This window comes from Tetrao urogallus, assembly GCF_951394365.1.
Source record: "Tetrao urogallus genome assembly, chromosome: Z".
NCBI classification, from domain to species: Eukaryota; Metazoa; Chordata; class Aves; order Galliformes; family Phasianidae; genus Tetrao; species Tetrao urogallus.
The window spans coordinates 25,724,294-25,739,679 of record NC_136816.1 but is presented as its reverse complement, the minus strand read 5'-3'; the positions used below and the strand labels follow the sequence as shown (position 1 = coordinate 25,739,679).

General features: G+C 39.7%; 1 protein-coding gene across 1 annotated transcript; it reads left to right on the top strand.

Moving 5' to 3' along the window:
* Positions 1–954: 954 nt before the first annotated feature.
* SLC25A46 (solute carrier family 25 member 46) lies at positions 955–13,222 on the top strand (the record flags this gene model as incomplete). The annotated part of the gene is made up of 8 exons (XM_079548702.1): positions 955–1,207; positions 2,881–2,923; positions 6,019–6,076; positions 6,562–6,639; positions 7,286–7,386; positions 9,066–9,122; positions 9,570–9,627; positions 12,644–13,222. 8 exons carry the CDS (start codon positions 955–957, stop codon positions 13,220–13,222), a joined length of 1,227 nt encoding a protein of 408 aa, XP_079404828.1.
* Between the last annotated feature and the right edge of the window lie 2,164 nt (positions 13,223–15,386).

The following is a 15,386-nucleotide window of genomic DNA, read 5'->3' as shown; positions in this document are numbered from 1 at the left end:
CTGAGGCTTCCTGGTAAAGCAGAGCTAATATTTAATAGCAGTAGAAGAAACCAGGCAAAGTTGAGAAGATTTAGCACCACGTGACAGTAAAACACAGTGAGCATTCCTGCTGCAAGTCCTGTACTTAGATCTGAAAGGATTAATGCAGCTTAATCTGGTGTACAAAGAACAAATGGGCGCAGGTCAGCCCAAGGCCCAGCTGTTGGTGCTCTTACAGAATTACAAATTGTAGAGGTTGAAAGGGGCCTCTGGAGATCATGTAATTCCAAGCCCCTGCTACAGCACATTCCCTACAGCAGGTTATACAGGAAAGCATCCATACAGGTTTTCAGTATCTCTAGACAAGGAGACTCCACTGCCTCTCTAGGCAGCCTGTTCCAGAGCTCTGTCACCCTCAAAGGAAAGGTTTTCCTCCTGCTCAGATGGAACTACCTATGTTCCAGTTTGTTCACACTGTGCCTCGTTCTGTCACTGGGCACTGCTTACAGGCAACTAGTACCATCCACCTGACAGCTTTTAGACATTTGTAAGGGCCGGTGACATTCCCTCTCGGTCTTCACCTGGCTGAACGGTGCCAGGTCTCTCAGCTACAGGCCCCGCGGCTCTCAGGCAGAAAGGACGGCAGAAAGGCTCTCAGGCAGAATCCGTAACACGCGGATCGCACAGCACCGGACAAGCCCCTACGCCCACACCCGCGCCGCCTTCACGCCGCCCCGCGACCTCCCCGTCCTCAACGTTGCTCCTCCGGTGAGACAGGGGGCGCCAGCGCTGCTCTGCTCTCCGAGGACAGCCCGGCCCCGCAGGAAGAAGGGTGCCATTGGGGCAGCCTGCTGCCGGCCCCGCCTCTTCCCTGATCGCACGGCCCTCGCTGGGCTTCGGTGGGGTGGGGCTGGCCTGTAGCTGTCGGAAGTGGCGGCTGGCAGCGGGTCTAGCCGCTGCCCGTGACGGCCCGCCATGCACCCGCGGCGCCCCGAGGGCTTCGACGGCCTGGGCTACCGCGGGGGCGGCCGGGAGGAGCCGGGCCCGGCCGTCAGGCCTTTCGGCGGAGCCGCGGAGATGGGTCACTGGGTGACCACCCCGCCCGACATCCCCGGCAGCCGCAACCTGCACTGGGGGGAGAAGACTCCGCCGTACGGGGCCGGGACGCCGCTCGGGGCTGCCGGTCTCAACGAGGAGCCTGGCCTCGGGGCGGGCGGGCCCGGCGCCGGTAAGGAAGGGCCCGGCTCAGCAGCGCGGCCCGCTCCTCTGGCCGCCGCTTGTTGAGGGGCGAGGGCGGGCAGGCGGCGGCCTGGGCTCGGGCGCTCGCCGCGCGGGTGCGCTGCGCTGCCCTCCGGCTTCCCGCCACAGGCCCGGGGCTGCCGAGCTCACGGCCGCGGCTCCGCGCGTGTAGGACCGAGAGCGCCCGTGCGCTACCTGCGAGTCCTGGCTAAGCGGCGCGTGTCAGGACTCCCTGTGCCCGTGTAAATGATACCTTGCAGACGTGCTCCGCCTCCTGTGAGGGTAGGAGGTGGCCGCGGGTCGGATGGAGTGTTTTGTTGCTTAGTGTCAGCGTTGCGGACTGTCTTCCGGTCGCTTTAATTGTTTTGCTGAAACGCACAAGGGTGGTTGCACCAGCTGTGGGAGGGATAACGGCTATCGTGCATGGCGGTGAAGGAGCGGGAGAACTGGCGGCTGGTTCGAGCCTTTTCCGTTTACTGGTATGCGAAAGTAGAGTACCGGTATGCGAGAGTGGAGACTTTTATAAGCACAGTATCGTTTCATGCCGGGTTGAGGTGAACTGAGAGAAACTTTCTGAATCTAGGCTACTGAGCATAGGCTGCTTTAATTAAAAGATGATCTGTGGCGGTTTATATGTACGTAGGCATCAAAGTTCTGTGAACAGCTGGTTTGGTTAAAGCTTAGTTTGTTAACGGGTAAATCTTTTTCAACCTGCAGTACTCTGGATTTTTAGGGTTGTCTGTGTACAACCCCACTGATGAAAGTGCGGTGAACCACACTCCTTCTTCATAGATATTCTGAATGTACCTTTTCCTGTCCTTTGTACTCCTGGTCATTACGGTGATTCTACACGTTAAAGAACTTTAAGATAAGGAGTTACGGTATCATTGAGTCCAACCTCTGCAAGTGAAGAGTGACTCATTCCTCGTAGGAGAGCTGCTGTGTCTCTGTGAAGCTCCACTGGGACTATCTGTGGTTGCAATCTGCATTCACCTGTAGTTTGAACATTAATTTTCAGTTGTGTTTGTAGTTCTTCTTAAAGCTCTTCTTAAAACTAGTAGTTCCAAAGTGTAAATATGTGGTAACAAACAACAGGTAATTGAACCCACTGTTCTATTTGCAGCTTTAGTGCTTTTTTAGTAACTACTCTTTTTTAGCAAAGGAGTGGAGTTAGAAAACTGATTTGAAAACCCTTGATGTTGTTTTATTATCTTTTCCAAAGTTTCTCTTTTTACTGTTTTTGGTTAAGTGAATTCTGCCATAAATAGCTAATCTTATACTTCAGAATTGTAAACTTATCATGAATGAAGTTAGCCTCTTTATCTATTAAAAAGTTTGATTTTATGAACTTCTTGTTCATTTTATCTCCTTTTTTTTCCCTGTAGTTGTTTTAAATCTTGTTTCTGAAAGTGTGCACAAACTCAAATGAATCCAAAGTACATATATTCTTGGGTGAATCATTTTTTTATATCTTCCCTTGCTGAATTGCTAAAAACATTGTAGTTTAGTAGCTGTATCTTTTTTTATCAAGTACAGCATAAGATAATTTGGAACTGCTTGTTGCTTTTTGGTTGTGTTGGTTTTGTTGTTGTTGTTGTTTTCAAATGGTCTGCTTGGCGTTTCTCCCCTCTGTGCTATATAATCTATTTTTATTTCTTTCAGAGCAGTTGAACAGGTTTGCAGGCTTTGGTATTGGCCTTGCAAGGTAAGAATTCTGTATTGCTTTCAAGCAGTTGTGACATAGTAAAGCTATATTTGTTTTATGATCCTCATGTACATCACCTGTATTATTTTTATGCCTATAGACTTAGACAGTTGAAGTGCTTGTTAAACCTATTTAAAATCCATTTAGGTTTCTGTTACTTAGTTTTTCTCAGAATGACTCCAGGAGCAGTGAATTTGAAACTTCTTCATAGCAATCTGAGAATAGCACAGAAGTTTATTTTCTTCCTTCTATTAACGTATTTAAGTAATATGAATGTGAATGTTTCCTAAGAATATGCAAATATATTCAATATCAGTGTATTTGAATCAGTAATGTTAACCTGACTAGTTGGTCAGATTTCATGATTTTGATAATACTAACTACTGATAATATTTGTGGAAGTAGTGGATTTAAAATATTTAATACAGAACCCAAATTGTCTGGTCTAGGTATTGTGATGAACTGGATTTTTTTTTTTTAGAATTCCTGCTCAGTCACACTCAGCTGATGAGGTTTTTCTTGGTCACTGTACTGATGGATCTTGTGAAAGGGTGGGAGGTGGCTTTCTTGTCTCAAAAAAAGTAATGAATAAAAAAAAGACTTATTCCTTATGGAATGTGAGATTTGCTTTACCTGCATGTGAAACTTCTAAAAGTGCTTCTCTCTTCAGAAAATGGGAGTACATATGTTATTTGCCCAGTTAGCTCAGCATAGGAAATTGCATCTTAAGTTTCTTGGGCAGCTGAGGTTCTTTTGACTTCTGCTAAAAGTGAAACAAAGACTTCCAACTTGGTCTGTTTCTTCCCCTACTATTGTCACCCTTGATGCCTATCAGAACTTTTAACTGATTTGAGGCAGTTAAAGTGAAAACAAATCAGGGAAAGAGCTGGATGACTTTTGCTGTTTTGGTGAGGCAGGTTGATTTGCCTTGGAGCTGACTCTGCAGGAGCCAGTTAGTCACCTAGAAGTAGTGCCAGCAGTGGACCGGAGAGGGGAGGAATAAAGAAAATAGGAGTGACCGTTTCTAGCAAGTAATGAGTTGCTTAAATTAGGTCATCTCACCTCATGAAATATTACCTGTCTCCCTCCTTCCACTGCTTCTCTTGCAATGATTCAGCTTGCTCATTGCTCAGCCTTGTTATTAATGTTGAAGTGGGTGGAAACTGCCAAACATGTTAAGAATTGTTTAATTTCTTTTCAACCTGATGAAGCTAATGAACTCAGGTGAGAACAGCAAAGTGTGGGGCCATACGGCAGGATGGTATTCATTTCCTTCAGCAGCGTAGAGGTGTTAGCATGTCTCAGTAGTCCATTGGAACTATGTATTTCAAGTTAATCAAGCATGATGAAGTTTTTTACATCTTGAGTACTAGGGCTTCTAGGACCTTAAGGTGGGCTTGTGGTGTTGAGGAAGAGCTGATGAATGTTGTACCACTGCTGAGACCAGTTCTTCCAGCTTCTGCATTTGCATTACATCGGGTGCTTGTCAGACACCCTGTGATGTGATTCATATCAGGAATCCTGTAAAAAACAGCCACAAAAAAAAGGTTACTTTTTACTTTCTACAACTCAGTTGGCTATGAAAAAGGCTGAATAGGTAGCATCTGGATTGTGAAGAAAGCTTTGCCTTACTGGTAGAAGAAAAATATGAACTAGCTCAATAGCTTATGAAACTTCAGGCTTAGTTTTTTGGGTTTTTTTTTGTTTTGTTTTGTTTATTCGGTGTTCTTTTGTTTGTTCGTTTTTTGTTTTTCCAATTAATACTTGCTTATCCAGAGTAATATCCGTCCTGTTAAAAATCAGTTCCAAATGGTCAAGTAAGTTGGTGTTCACTAACTTACCTAAATATATCCTAAAGGTACCAGTGATGTTACCTAAAATGCTTAGGCAGAGTCTGGAGGCCTTGATTTTCTTATCCTTATATCGGATTTGAACTGCACGCAGACAAGTGTTTTTACCACTTGGATTCTTTCAGATAACAAGTTTTCAAGTTTTCTATCTGACTGTGGCCAGAAATTTTATGTTAATATTGAGAGATTTTTCCTGTCGTAGTTTGATTGCAGTGATTTCTCAGGTGAGGAAGGGGAGCGCTGTTCTGGGGGAGTATGCTTTCCTGATGAAAAAATGTGTGACTGAAATTCAAAAGTAGCTGTTGAAAACAGTCCTGTACCTTTCTAAATAAGGTCATGATTAATCCTGTGATAAGCAGAATGAATATAAAATTGGAAAGTAACCCCTCCAATATCCTACCTTCTGACTTGTTTCCTCATCTTATGGAAAGGGAGGGGTCTAAGAATTTTGGTGCATTGCTTTGCCATATGTATATACAAGGGCTGCTCCAAAAGTAATGCCTCCTATTTTATTATCGTGGCCTGGAACACCAGAGGCATATGTTGGTGGTATGGCAGTGAAAGGTGAACCTTCCTACCAGTATTCCATTATGTTTTGTTCCTGTGTGACAGATTGCAGCAGAGATTTGAGACAATGGTAACTGCCATAGTAATGCACCTTTACTTTGTTCATACTTTTGAATTCCACCACGTGGAAAAAAAAATGCACTCATGACATTCATGGACACTTGCTGAATGTTTAGGCCAGACTATAGATATAGTTCATTGAGTGGTATATTTCAGCAGTGGTAACAACAGTGTGAAAGACAAGGCATGTTCTGGACTACAATACACAGCTGTCACACCATGAAATGAAGAGCATATCAATTAGCTCATCTGCTAATGATGGTGACTATACTGAAAAATAGCATTTTGTAGCTGGGTCAAATAATGTAGCTATGTCAAATAATGTTACTGGGCTTTATGCATCTGTAGTTTCCATGGAAATAAATAGGTTACTTTTGGAGCAACTTATGTACATATAACCTATGTACATAATTTTCATTATGATTGTATGCATTGGGTGATTTTATACTTGTTAGTTTGTAGTAGCAGCATGCTAGAAGGTAGCCCTTCAGAATGCCTTATTCATTTGCAAGGTAACGCTTATTTTTTTCAAATACTGATCCAATGCTGTTAACAAGCCTTTTCTCATAAATTTACAGCTGTTTCCTGTGCTTTAAATACGTTTCTCTTTTTTTAAAGCCTATTTACAGAAAATGTGTTGGCCCATCCTTGCATTGTTCTGCGCCGTCAGTGTCAGGTATATCTTTTCTGTTATCTTTTCAGTCAGATCTTTTCTATGCTGTGATATTGTTTTTGTCATGTTCTGTAGCGTATAAGGAAACTTCACAATTCTTAAGTAGTATGCATTGTTATATTTCTATTTGTAGTCTGCATTTTTTCTGTTCTAAAATTTAACCTGAGCATTCTTTTTTGTTTGGATAATGGAAAATAAGTTACAGCAATTGAGATCCTCAACATCTCTGAAACTTTCAAACCCAGGTTACTAACAAGATGTTTTGTTTCAAGTATTTTTTTTTTTTCTGTGCTTCTTCGTTGTTTACAATTGCACCATACACACTTAAAAGTTTTGCTTGTTTCTCTGCATTTCACTGAGACTATATTCATATATTGGTCACTTTAGGTGACCTTTATGGAGATGATGCCTGTTTTGGAAGTGCTTTTTACTTCAGAGTTGTAACTTCTATATGTTTATAAAACTGCAGTCATTTATATTTTTAACAGGTTAATTACCATGCTCGGAATTATCATCTCACTCCATTTACTATTGTCAATATTATGTACAGCATCAATAAGACACAGGTCAGTATTTGGGGTCAGGTTGCATCAGAGCAATGGATGTTACTATGGTACATTTGTATACTGGCATCTTCATTTCTTTATGCAACTGATGGTAAAACATATGGTCATTGTTAGGGGGTGTTTATGGTCACAGAAATTCTTCAAAAAGTAATGATTAATTTTTCTGATGAAGTGTATTATTTAGTGGGGAAGGCTTCTGTGTTTTAGAAAGTAAGAGGCCCTCAAAACTATTTTTTTTTTTTTTTTTTCAATTAGGATAGTTAAAAAAAAGAAAAGAAGCTTTATGTGGATAATGAGAGTGACTGTTAAGTAACTACATCTGAAGACAGTACTGTATGAACTTCCAGTTCTGCATAGTCTTGTGGAAGAGAAGGAGGAGAATGGAAATCCTCATACTCAAGTCAAAGAGCAGTAAAAATCAGCATATCTTAACATCCTGAGCATATCGTTAATGACACAGAGGCCTCTAAGGTTGTGTGATGCAAAGTTCTTTTGAGTTGAGAAGTCATCTGGTTTGATTATCTTGAAGTTTAATGATAGAATTGTGACCCTACGCATCAGGGGTTTGCTTAGATTTTGTGCAAATGAGTAAAATAGTGAAAATATTTCATGTTGCTTCAATGTAACTGCATATTTCAAAACACAGGGTCCAAGAGCTCTTTGGAAAGGAATGGGCAGCACTTTCATTGTTCAGGGCATAACCCTGGGAACAGAAGGCATCGTCAGTGAATTCACACCTTTACCAAGGTATTGTGTGGATTTTTATTTCTTCTAACAAAATGTTGTCTTTTAAGTGTTAGAAATTTAAATTTTTTTGAGAAACTTGAGTTCAGTCAGACACTGAGTAGATGACTTCAGCACAGTGAGGTTATCTTGGCAAAGATCACCGTGTAATTAAACAGTAAGAGACTTTCTGGAAGCCATGTATGTATGTTTGCCTATTGGTCAACTATATAAATAACACGGCAAATTGGTTTGGAGTCACCAACCCTGGAGGTATTCAAGAAATACTTAGATGTTGTGTTGGGGGGTGTTGTTTAGTGAGAACTGTTGGTGGTAGGCAGACAGTTGGACTGGATGATCTTTTCCAACCTTGACGATTCTAAGGTTCTATAATCAAAAGTTAGTAAAAGATACTTAATAGTCACAGGGCACACACTAATGCTGGTGAAGTGATAAAGACGTTTCTTGGATAATATGTTAAGAAAGTGGAAATATGTTTTGAGCTTAATACTGTTTAAGTCTGAATTGACCAAAGGGCTTAAGAATTGTCATTGCATTGAGGGAGCTCAGTGTTCCCATTTTTAACGTACACACGGAAACCTAGTACTTAAAGGACATGGTTTTAAATTGAAGAAGAGATTTGGCAAGAATGAATGTCGCCTGTGTGTATTACCCCATGCAGTTTTTTACTGGACACTTCAGTAGTAGTGTGCATCTGAGCCATTGCATGGACGTGGAGGTTACTGCTTTTGGCAACAGTGCCACCCATAAGTGGAGTTAAATAATTTTATAAAGAACAAAGGATGCAGTGAAACGTCTTCAATTCTGTATTGCAGCATTCCCCCATTATAGGAAAGGGGCTTGGAAATGCAGTTAACATTTAATGCATGTTAACATGGCAAGTTTGAATGTTGTTCTGTACTAGACAAACTCATTCTGTATTTCACCGAATCATTGAAGTTGGAAAAGACCTCTGAGGTCATCAGGTCCAACTGAATGAGAACTGAAGCTGAACATTACAACTTAGTTTTTAAAATTTGTCTATTTCTGACATTTGAGGTAGAAATTTCATTACATTGTAGGTATTTACCAAATTATGGCTGTTGGATGTCATATTGAGCTAGTGTGAGAGTCAAGCGGACTGTTGTTAACTTAGTATTCATATCTTGAAATGTGTAACTAGAAAATTCTAACTTAAGGGTGACTTAAAAAAAAAAAATCTCTTAATGTACAGTGCATGAGTTTTATTTTAATAAAATTAAAATTATTTTAATGAGCTATGTTAGAGACCAGTCTTCTCTGACTGTCAGAATATCTTGTCAGTTTTTTAGGAAAGAAACAGATGGACAAAAATAACTTCAAGAAATGGAAAGAATGTAACTAATTCAAAATACAGTAAAGAATGTATTTTGGTAAAGAAAGGCTGACATGCTGAAATTTCCACTACTTTCTGAAAGTGACTTTCAGAGACTTACTAATAATTAAAAGTTTTTCTAAGCTACCTACTAGGCTGAATAACTTTTAAAAGGTTAACTACAATGTATTAACTGCACATGTGACAGGGATTTCCTGTAGAGGAGAGATACATCTCTAGACTAACAGTAGAATGCCAGTGTGAAAAAAGGAAGTTGATACCCATGAAATAAATGCTTGAGAGTAACTGTTCTTATGCATAGTACAGTAAATCCTGCTTTACTTTTTAGAGAGCTTTCACATAAATGGAACCTCAAACAGATAGGTGGACACCTTCTACTCAAAGGGTAAATATGGCATTTGTTATTATTATTTAGGCATCAATAATAAAGCTAGTAAATGTATAGCAGTATAATCTGCAAGTGTTCTTTCTTGATAGGATGCTTATGGTAATTCTCAAATTCTGATTTTTTTTTTTAAAAATGTTGGTTGTGTGTGTCAGTTTCAGAAATTTTCTCTTTCTGGATCCCCGTGTCTTTATGGAGACAGAATAATTTAAAATAATGGTTTCTTCTTTCACTAGATTTTAATATCTGAGACGTGAATTGATCATGTGAGAGTAGAATTTGAGAGAAGTTCTGAACATCTTGACTTGTTAATGTGTGTTTCGATATTTGAGTTGCTGTTTTGCCTTGTGCATGATTTGGTAGATAACTGCATTGCTTTCATGCACATATGTGACTAAAATGGTAATGTTATCATGACTATAATTGTCATTTGGTTGATTTCTACAGGTTAACACATGTGATAGCAATGCCTTTCTATTCTGCAAGCCTGATTGAAACTGTACAGGTAATTTACATATATCATTTGGAAGGTACAATTATTTTGTTTATAAATTAGATTACTTAGAGAGGTGAATCTTTGGATTTGCATTCAGATTTGTTGCAGTAGTTGTATTGTTTTTGCTTGAGGCTGTATGTTTTATTATATCAGATGGTATATTTATTATATCAGGTAGGAAGTATTTATTATGATAGTTATTTTGGTTATGCTGTCTTAAGTGGAAATCTAGTATGATAAAGCACACTTAGACGCAGTGTTCCAGCAGTCTGTATTATGGAAGAGCAGATTACATTTATGCAATCTAGAAGACATATTCTAAACAAGTCTTTTCTGTATAAAGGTTTTTGAAAGGTCTGCTAGGCAGGTTACTGGTATGACCTCAGACCCTTTCACTATAGTGATTTCAGAGCTTCTCTAGTAGTTCGACTTTGTTTGGTCAAAATACCAAGGAGTGCTTTTCCTTTAAAATTTTTGTCTAGTTCTTCTTTAGTCATCATAACAAATTTCAGGATAGTCTGAACATGTTGCTTAGGATACTTGTCTGTAAGAGTACAGAGTAAACCATAATACTTATATTTCAGTGAATTGTTGCATTCCTTTCTTCACAAAGTGTCGAAGCTTAACAACAGTACAGGATAATTCTTCTGGATATTTCCATGTAATTAGTTGCTTTTACCATGAAAGTATCTTTTTGCTGCTGATGGCACTCTTACCAGTAAAGTGAGCTCTTGTGAAGGTGATGCAGGTTAGTCATTCATGTCATTCAGTCATCAAACTAATCACTTTCATTCAGGCAAGTTCGTAAATACTACTAAGATAGATAATAGATCCAACTTTTTAAACCTATAGTTCAGCTGTTGCTGGGTGTCAGTAAGATGTTTTCTGTGGAGAAGAGGCAAAAAAAGGTTGATTTTTCTATCTTCTTATCATTCTTTGAGAATGTGTTTACGTACTGAAAGGCCACTCTTGTGTTTCCCTGGAGCCTTGTCCAGGCTGAACAGCTCCAGCTCTCTCAGCTTGTCCTTGCAGTGAGGTGTTCCATCCCTTAGATCGTTTTTTTGGCCATTCTCTGGATGCACTTTAATTCGTCCACATCTCTCCTGTACTGAGGGCTGCACATTTGGGTGCAGTACTCCAGGTGAGGTCTCACCAGTGCAAGCTAAAGTGGAAAGGTCTGTATCCCTTGTCCTCCTGGCCACACTTTATTTCCTCGCAGCCCAAGATACAATTGGCTTTCTGGGTTGCTAGGGCACTTCACTAGCTCGTGTTCAGCTTGCCACAAAGAGGTCCCCCAAAGTCTTTTTTGGCAGGACTGTGCTCACTCCTTTCAGTGAGGATTGTTGTGAACCAGGAACAAGATCTTGGTAGACAAAATGTGAGTAATAGTGTTATCCAGGCACTTGATAGATACAGAGATTTTATTACTAGGAAGCATTGCTCTGAACTTGTGGAGATGGGATAAGAAAAGCCAGGGCACAGACAGAACTGAGTTTGGCAATGGATGTGAAAAACAAGAAGGGGGTTCTATGGGTCAGAAGAAATAGAAGACATACTACCTTCTCTGATAAATGGAAAAGGAGCACTAGAACAACTGACGTGGAGAAGGCAGAGATACTCCACAATTCTTTGCATCAGTCTCCACAGATAGGCTTTGCGTGCCTCTCACATCCTTGAACGTGTAGGCAGGGAGAGCAAAATCCTCTCACTTTAAGAGAATCATAGAATTGCTCAGGTTGGAAAAGACCTTCAAGATCATCAAGACCAACCACAACCTAACATAATACCCTAACTCTAACAACCCTCCACTAAATCATGGCACTGAAAGGGAGAAAGGAAGTCTCAGGAAACTCTAGGATGAGTAGCCTCATATCTGTGGCTGGAAAGATCATAGAACAGCTCCTCCTGGAAGTTGTGTTAAGACATGTGAGACAAGGAGATGATCTGAGGTAGCCACCATGGCTCTGGATAGAAGAACTGTATGGTCTGACAGGAATTGGAAAAGGGACATTGGTTTTAAACAGAAAAGGGAAGTTTAGATTATTTGGTAGAGAGGATTTCTTTACTTGGGGAGTGAGGAAGCTCTGAAACAGCTTGCCTGGAGAACCTGAGGATTCCCTGTCCTCAGAGATGTTCCAAGCCAGGTTGGTTGCAGCACTTGGTGGCCTGATCTAGCAGGCAGCCCTGCTCATGATCGTGACGCTGGGACTCAGTGGTCTGTAAGGTTCCTTCCAGACCAAGCCGTTCTATGATGATTCTATGCTTATTAAGCAGGCAGAAACAAGCAAAAGGCCAAAACAGTATTTCCTACAACCTTTTAAACAAGTGATCATCTTTGTAAAATTTTGTACGTGAAAGTAATCCTATTGAGATCTTAACAGAATTTTAGGCTCAGTTCAACTGTGTTTAAGTATTTTCCTGAATAGATGTATCTGTGCTGTATTAAATGTATTATCCAGTTCTTGGAAACATAATAGTTGACTTTCTAACGAGAAATGCGAAAGTTAGTATTAGCATTTGTCACTTATTTATGCAGTATCCATATCATTAACAGTTAGAAATGCTTCATTGAAATTGCTTTAAGAGTTAGGCTGTAGTTGCTAGAGCATTTGTCTCTGACATTTCAAGCCAGTAGGTGGCATGTTTGAAGTGATAATAGCAATATGAAGGAGATCTTCAGAGTTTGTAACATGTTATGTATTTATAAAGACTGGATCAAAAAAATATTTTGAAGTATTCAAATTAGTTTCTCTTTTTGGCAGACCCTGTGATACGTTGATAGTTGTATTTCTTTGCTAGTGATACACGTAACTGTAATGTAGATCAAATCACTTTTTTTATAAAAATAAAAAAGCAAATTTACTTGAAACTATTAAGTGTGAATGAAGAATGTGAAATATCAGTATAGCCGCTTAGACATAATGGTGTGCAAATGCGTGTTTATCTTAAGATAAAATTCAGCAGAGGTAGGTGTCAGTGTGGTACTGAAATGGCACAAGTCTTAACTTAACCATTGTGCTTGTAGAGTGAAATCATTCGAGACAATCCTGGCATTCTGGACTGTGTTAAAGAAGGAATCGGCAGAGTTGTAGGCATGGGAGTACCCCACAGCAAGCGCCTCCTTCCTCTAATGGTCTTGATTTTTCCAACCGCTCTGCATGGAGTTCTTCACTACGTCATCAGTTCCGTCGTCCAGAAGCTTGTTTTGCTTTTTCTGAAAAGAGAGAATTCCCACAGCCTGCCAACAGAGAGCTCCACTTCTGTGCAGAGCATGCTGGATGCGTATTTTCCGGAACTCATTGCTAGCTTTGCCGCTAGCCTTTGTGCTGATGTCATGCTTTACCCACTGGAAACAGTTTTACACCGCCTTCATATTCAAGGGACGCGCACGATAATTGACAATACAGACCTTGGCTATGAAGTGCTTCCGATCAATACTCAGTATGAGGGAGTGAGAGACTGCATTAATACTATAAAACGTGAAGAAGGAATGCTAGGTTTTTATAAGGGATTTGGAGCTGTTGTAGTACAGTATACCTTGCATGTCGCTGTTTTACAGCTCACCAAAATCATTTATTCAACACTTCTTCAAAATGTTTCCTAATCTGTTCAGGTGTGGATTTAGCATTGTGGATATGATACAGTTGTACCATATTATTAAAAATTAAGTCAAAAATGAAGTTGAAAGAATCCACTCTGTGGATTCTCCCTACATAGTAAAGCTTGTTTTAAAAATGCAAGTTTCTAAGTATAATTCGAAAGTATAGTTTAAATTGAAAAGGAGAAACCAATTAAGTATAATATGCAGTCATGCACAAGGGGATCAGATTTCAGATATGGCTGGAATGATTTACTTACCAGTTAGCTGAACTAAGGAACGGGTATGAGTTTAATCTCTGCTATGGAAGCATCACACCTGATAATCTGGACTGCTAGGCAGTTTGAAGAATTTTTTTTTTCGTAAGTTGTAAGAACTTTGAAGTGAGAGATGACTTTACTGGTCTTTTTAAAGTGTTTTCATCTTCACTTTTAATGGGCCTGTGAATAAAATAGAACTGTAAAAGTAACTTAAGTAGACACAAATCACTGAACTTACAGGTATGTAGACATCTTATTTTGCTGCAGTGTAGCAGAAGATGAATCTTTTGCTTCATACAAAAATAACGAAAACTTCTTTGGGGATAAAATTTCACAGAATGTAATATGTAGCTGTCTTATAGTTTGTTCACAAAGCTTACAGTACTAAAGCGTGTGAATAAAGCAAATTAGAAACCAGTGTGTGCATGTGTAAGAGCCATTCTTAGTCAACTTTCCGCTGGTAACTTCAGTTAAGTTTCATTCTGCTACTTCATCTAACAGAATAAGCTTGCAAATGTATTGAGTGTCAATGTTCAAAATACACTGAAAGCATAAGAGATTAACTGGCTATTTTTAGAGTTCCTTTTGTTAGATTGGACGAGTATATACAAAATTGCCTACTTAAAGTTTAGCACCGATGTCCTTTGCTGAAGATCTCTGCTGGATTAGATATTTCTGTGAAGCAGAACGAAGTCTGTTCATGTGCAAGTAACTACTGAAATGTAACATTTTTCCCTCTTCCCCCATTAAATCAAAGCTGTTGGTCTGGAAATTAGTTTTTGTCACCCAAAATAAATTATTCCTTTGTTTCATCAATAAATATGATGAAGTTTTGGGGGAGGGCGGGGTAATGGCAGGATGGTTTTAGCAAATACAGCAAGCACGTGGAGAGTCACTTCTAAATTATGTGAAAGGTTAATAACCTTCTTCAGACTTTCTTGTGGCAAGTCTTTGAATGCTGTAAATTGATGTTCACTTAATCTTTAAGCATTGTATAGTGTTTATTGTTATGGAAAATAGTCATGGCTAAATAATGAAGTGTTGCTATTCATAAGCTCTTGAAATCAGTTGCAAGTCTGCATTATTGTTACAGGAACTTTCATGTCTTTTAAATACATAAGTGCTGAAGTGGAAAGTGCAGTGAAGTTGGGAACTGGTTTCATTTTGAAGTATTGTTAATTGGAAATCTAGTGTATAGAATGGAAGCAATCAAATAAAATGAGAATTCACTAAATATTTTGAAGTAATTCACTGGTGAGGCAGACAAAGGAGTACTGGTTTGTATGTTATATTTTGTTGTATATACACTCTAGTGACTGTTTTAAATTGCTCAAATTTCCAAAGTGCAATTATATGTTGAACTAGAACTACATGCTAGAGCATGGGTAAAACACTCTAATTTTAGGGTTTTTTGTTGTTGTTGTTTTTTAAGTTTCTGTGAATATAAAGAGTGAACCATATCAAACCATATCAGAGAATCGTCCAGTTTGGGAAGACAGGTCATCTAGTCCAGGTTCCTGCCCTGTGACTAAGGTCGTGTTGGAGACCAACACTGCAGATCGGTCTATGACATTGGACCAAAATGTTTTTCTAGGAACAGAAGGACATTTTGTCATATAAAGGCGTGCCTTCCATTTTGTGTATTCTCACAGAGGAAAGATAGGACTGTTCTGAGCACTCATGGTGTATTGTGCTAGAACATTAACTTGTATCGAAGTATCAAACATGCTCTCATTGACAAGAGTTACAGTTCTACTTCACTCTGCCAGAAAAGGGTGTGGCATTAAGGAGAATGAGAAGGTGCTGTCGACTTTCGGGGACTGTTCTGTAGTGGCTAAGTAGTTTGCTTCAGGCTGTTAATTTTGGTCTTCGTCCCATCAATTACAATTAATATATTTTGATTCTTAATG